At 36.5% G+C, this 6,051-nt stretch overlaps 1 protein-coding gene across 1 annotated transcript; it reads right to left on the bottom strand.

Moving 5' to 3' along the window:
• Positions 1-4,660: 4,660 nt before the first annotated feature.
• On the bottom strand, positions 4,661-5,684 carry LOC123256423 (probable E3 ubiquitin-protein ligase TRIML1; the record flags this gene model as incomplete). Its single annotated transcript, XM_044685041.1, has 1 exon — positions 4,661-5,684. A coding segment is annotated over exon 1 (1,024 nt), but the record flags the coding sequence as incomplete, so codon positions are not given.
• Positions 5,685-6,051: the final 367 nt, after the last annotated feature.

Here is a 6,051-nt window from a genome sequence, read left to right as displayed (position 1 = left end):
TTTTTTTGCACCTTCATTCTTTGAGCTTTTCCCTTTACTTCTCTCTCTAAAGCTCAGAACTCCTGTTTTTGTCACTGCTTCTTGTCTCTGTAAAAGAACTGAGTTCCCAACTTTTCCTTTTTTTAAAAAAAACTTTAATATAGATCCTGAACATTCAACTAGGTGTTCACACATAGGCACTTTAGATGAAAGTAGTCTTGCACTTCCATCTTTCTAGCCAGTGGGGATTGCATGGAAATTATCACCTTTTTGATTGGAGATATAGAAACAACCTTGATATTGTTTTAAAATTTCTTTGATGCGATAGTTCTCCTAAAAGATTCAAAGAAAGCTCTACATGGGGAAAAAAGGTATGAAAACACAAAGTAGCAATAAAAATTTACATTACAAAATACATTGTCTGTTTCCTACAACCTATCCATCTGTTGATTTTATTTCATATAATTTTTCACAAAACAGTTATTTCTTTAGATATCTTTCTTAATTCAATAGCCTTGAACCATCTAGGGTCCTCATTTTGTCTGGTGTCTTTCACTCTTTCCACCTCTTTGTAAATAAAACTACTAAAGGTCATCTTTATTTTAGTTATAATATCTTAAAATCAGTGACCACAATATTACTATAGAATTTTCATATTTATATAAAACCTAAATTTTAAATTCTTACACTGATCAGCTTCCACACACCTGCATGAGGCTAGGAGTAGATCTTAGACTGAGTTACACATTATCCAAACATAGTTTCTGGTGAGATAACAGTGGTTTAGAGAGCTTAAATATTCTGCAAAAGTCTTCCTTATTTTATTTTATTTTATTTTTAAACCTTTACTTTCCATCTTAGAATCAATACTGTGCTTTGGTTCCAAGGCAGAAGAGTGGTAGGGGCTAAGCAATGGGGGTTAAGTGACTTGCCCAGGGTCATATAGCTAGGAGGTGTCTGAAGACAGATTTGAACCTACAGCCTCCCATCTCTAGTCCTGGCTTTCAATTCACTGAGCCACCCAGCTGCCCCCAAAATTCTTACTTCATCACTCAACATACAATGGAGGTAATCTTGTCTTTCTGAGGAATTGTAGCATTGGAACAAAAGTTCCACTATGTATGACCAAGCCAGAAACAATTGGTTTTGGAAAGAGTATGGGCCTGGCAACAGATTGTACCTTCTTCCTAAGGACGACTGTAGCTAAATATGGCCCTTGGAATGTATGTTAATTGAGAATCAGACAGGTTAAATTAATCATATTAAATGAGTATAGAAACATGGGGAACCAGACTTAATATTACATTGCTATATCAACTATAAGTTGTTTTTTAGAAAATAAGATGGAAATGTACACTAAGAGCTGTAAAGTTGTTCCTGCTCATTGAGCTAGGGATCTCATTGCCTGGATTAAGCTTTAAGGGCATTATTGAGAGGCTAAAATACTGTGTATATATAAAAATATTCATGGAAGCTTTGTTTGTAAGGACAAAATAACTAGAGATAACACAAATGCAATGACTGGAAGAAATGACCGAATAGATTGTGATATTTTAATGTAATCGATTCTATTACTTTATTAAAAATGACAAATATTGGAAAATAAAGAAAATAAGGAAAATATGTGGAGATGAAAAGAGAAGAATAAAGAATAAGAATATATAATGATGGAGGCAGCTGGGTATCTCAGTGAATTGAGAGCCAAGCCTAGAGATGGGAGGTCCTAGGTTCAAATCTGGCCTCAGACACTTCCTAGCCCCGTGACCCTGGGCAAGTCACTTGAGCCCAATTGCCTAGCCCTTAATACTCTTCTGCCTTGGAGCTAATACTCAGTATTGACTCCCAGACAGAAGGTAAGGGTTTAAAAAAAAAGAAGAAGAATACAATGGTTACATTAAAAAAACAAAGAGCTACAAAGCTAAGAGAAAAAATATCAAAGTAAAACAAATCTAAAGGAACTCAAACACAGATGTTTATATTAACAATTAATATTAATTTTTAAACAAATTGTGAACAACGTGGAAATTATGATTTTGCATATAATTTTTTATGTATTCTTCTATTTAAATGTTTTTTGATGGCGGTGGTAGTTATTAATTATATGAATGAAAAAGTCTTTTAAAAGCTTATCTTTGTTTTTTGTTTTTTATTTTAAACCCTTAACTTCTGTGTATTGACTTATAGGTGGAAGATCGGTAAGGGTAGGCAATGGGGGTCAAGTGACTTGCCCAGGGTCACACAGCTGGGAAGTGTCTGAGGCCAGATTTGAAACTAGGACCTCCCGTCTCTAGACCTGGCTCTCAATCCACTGAGCCACCTAGCTGCCCCCTCCTTATCTTTTTTTAAAGAGAAATTTAATTCTGATTCTTTTCTTCTCTGATATCCTCATCAAAGATAAGGCTAGCTCCTTCCTCAGAGCTCTAACCAAAAAAAAATTTTTGAAATTAATTCATGCTACCTTTTTTTTTTTTTTTTTTTTTTTTTTTTTTTTTTACAGTTTCACCCTTTAAGCTCTTTCTTTAGTCCTTTCCTCAAATCTGAAAATTCCTACAAAGTACTTCTAGTCCATAAAAGGACTGTGTACTCACCTTCTCCTCCCTCCCCACCCTTTTTTTTACAATAATGTGCCTGGGCATTCACAATGTTGCTCACATCCAGGCACTTCAAAACAAAGGTGTGTGCCTTTTAGTCTTGCTAACCAGTGGAGACTGGATGGGAAATATCTGTCTTTTCATTAGAGGTATAGTGACAGTGAAATATCCCCTATGACGTCAGAGTTTTCTAAGATGAAAGGGAATATTTAAAAGGAGAAAACATCAAAACAGAAGGTAGCAATAAAGTTTATTTCATAAAATATATTACCTCAGTTTCCTACCCTCTCCTTATCTTTTGGGAATCTTATTTAATATAATTTTAATAACATTTATTTCTTTAGAGATCTTATCTGTCCTGATTCAGTAAAAGTCCCTTGAGTCTGCTATGGTTCTCATTTTGTGTTGTGTATCATTCAGGACCATCAACTTTCCATACCAGTCTCTCTAGGAGTTCATTGAAAGGAACCATTCTTTCATTTGTTCATTCATTCATTCAGCATTCTTTCATCTCCCTCTTCCTCCTCTGCTTAAAAAAAGTTTTCACATCCCTTTTTCCTACCTTCATTCCTTTTTTCCTGTTTCTTTTCTGCCTCCCTTTACAGCTGATCTCCAATTTAAGTGTTTGTAGATTATCATAATGGTAATTGGGAAAAAAAGGCCCCAGTTTTTTAAAATTATCAAATATAAACAAGATAGACTTTATTTCAATTGGTTTTGATAATCATATTCAACTTTACTGATAATTTCAACATGAATTCAAATGAATATTTATTTATTCATTTAGCATTTTTTCATCTCCCTCTTCTCATATTTCTCACCTTGAAAGTTTTTGCTTCTTTTTTCTCCCTCAGTCCTTTTTACCTGTTCCTTTTCTGCCTCCTCTAATCCCCTCTTCTCCCTCTCTTCCTCCTCTCCCTCATTCTTTCTCTTCTCACTCACTCTCTTCCTCCCCCTCCATATCCATCTCTTCCTACTACTTCTTTTCCTGTACTCACCCCAATCCCCTTTGCTTCATCCTCTTCTGCTCCAAGTATAAATAAAATAAACCTTATTCATTTTTAATTAATACTTATTTTATTTATACATATAAAATAATAATAATATAATACATAAATTGTTATAAATATGTAATAAATACTAATAAATATGATTATTATCCAAGAGACTACCACCCTTCCCTAAGAATACAGGTAATATGATATAGGCTGTATAAATTATCATAAAATATATATTTCCTTGTTCATCATGTTGTGAAAAAAAGATACATTGCTTAAACACCAAAGAAGAATTCACTGAGGTAGTAAAGTGAAGAATGGAGTGTTTAAATCTGCATTCAGACCCCATGAGTTTCTTCTGTGGCAGTAAAAAACCTTTTTCATCATGAGTCCCCTGGAGTTGTCCTGGAACATTTATAATATTATAAATTTTAAGTCATTCTCAATTGTTCATGGTACATTAAATGTTATTGCATACTATATTCTTCTGGTTCTGCTCTCTTCACTTTGAATCATTTTATATAAATCTTTCAAGGTTTTTTTTTTTTATCATCACAACAGTATTTCATATATTCCTATACCAAAACTTCTTCAAACTTTATTCTCATAGGGTTTAATAATTTTACATAATTACGTTGTCCATTTTAACACAAGTTGAAATGAAGAGAAAGTTATTTTCAAGTAATTGTCATTCACTTCTCACTGAGAATCTCCCACATTAATTAGCATTAATAATAAAGTACCCTGGAGTACTTTCTCCTTTAGGACAGCAAGGAGAAAAGTAAGGGCGAAGAGGCCCTTCAAAGGCCATGTCTGAGAAACTAGAAATTAAGGATCCACCTATGGCATCATAAAATGCTATATATCTTTTATCATAATCCAGAAAAATGCCCACTTTCTCTAAAGGCTGGCTCTCAAAAAAGCCATATTGAGAATTCCAAAGGAAGCAATCATTTCCTGATCTGAAGCTTACCAGGGACCATATGTCCTCAGATAATGAAGAGAGTTTCCCTTTTCTCCTGATTGAATCTCTACAGACTCCCACTTCCAACTTTGTCTTATCTCCTACTTTAACCTCCCAATAGTGTTTACCTGAAGTGAAGGTCTGGGCCCCCAGTACAGCAGGAGCATGATCAAACCTTTCCTGGTGGTCAGGAAGGTCCTGTGGGACATCTCCATACTTGACACTCTTCAGATCTTCAGACAGGATGAGATGTGGATTGGCTGATTCAGGATCAAGACTGATATCCCTCTGGAATCTCATGAGCATCTCTCTCAAGCCAGTGATGGGGCTGGTGGCCCAGGAAAAGGAAGGAACCTCTGGTTCTTGAAGTAGCAGCTCCTCATTCCTTTCCAAAGTGTCTTTCACATCTTGGAGCATTTCCAAGGGCCCCTTCTCCAAATTCTCCTCTACTTCTAATTTCATTCTTTCTAGATTTTGAATTTGTTGTGACAGTTTGGCCTTGTTGAGCTCCAGTTTTGCCAAGTTATCTGTGTATTCTTGGTCTAGTCTTTGTAGATAGAGCTGTTCTTCCTCATGTAAGAATTCATGTACTTTCCTGTATTCTGAAATAATGGATTGTTTCAAAGAGTGTATACCCTTTTTACATAGTTCCCCTCTATTTCCCACTCTGTCCAATGCAACATTAAATTCTTCTTTTTTTCGTTGTAAGGTATTCAGCGTGTGCTTGATCTTGTTCCTGCACTTCTCAGCAGCCATTTCCAGGGTAAGGATTGTGTGATCCTTGTGCCCTGGCGCTACTAAACAGGAATTACAGAGAAGTCTCTGGTCTTCTTCACAGAAGAGCTTCTCTTTTTCCCCATGTTGATCACACATAGGCAGGTCCATCATGCTCTGAAGCAGATGAGGTCTCAACCTTTTGCCAGTGACAGACATAGTCTGCAAATTCCTATTAGGCAACACATCATCTTCTTCGATGATTCCTCTGCATTCTGGGCAGTGGAATGTTGACTCTGCTTCTCCCCTGCACCTCAGAAGGCAGACTGTACAAAAGCTATGGCCACAACTGACAGTCACTGGGTCTGTGAAGTAGCCCAGGCAGATAGAGCAAGTCAGATCTGCCTTGAGGTTTTCCAGTAAATCTCTTGGATCCATGCTCCCAGGCTTCTGATTCCTTCCTTCTCAGATATTCCTCCCAGGAGAGATAATGGCAGCCTTTGCCCCTTGGGATCTGGCAGCCAAAGATACCAGGACTGAGTTGTGGGTCTTTTTATGTCTGTCTTTGTTAGCCCCTCCCTTGACTCCACCCACAAAAGGTGAGAACTCTTATGTGTTGATAGTGCTTCAGCCTCTGCTACAGAGTTGAGTTCTCACCTTTCCTCTTATCACATAATTCATCACTACCATCTCTTCAAGAAAACCTCTCTTCTTCCTATTGCTATTACCAACCCCTCCCCCACCCATTTTAGCCTGCCTTTTTTTGCACCTTCATTCTTTGAGCTTTTCCCTTTACTTCTCTCTC

This window comes from Gracilinanus agilis, unplaced genomic scaffold, assembly GCF_016433145.1.
Source record: "Gracilinanus agilis isolate LMUSP501 unplaced genomic scaffold, AgileGrace unplaced_scaffold58811, whole genome shotgun sequence".
In the NCBI taxonomy this organism is placed as follows: Eukaryota; Metazoa; Chordata; class Mammalia; order Didelphimorphia; family Didelphidae; genus Gracilinanus; species Gracilinanus agilis.
The sequence above is the reverse complement of the archived record's forward strand: the minus strand, read 5'-3'. Positions and strand labels throughout refer to the sequence as shown.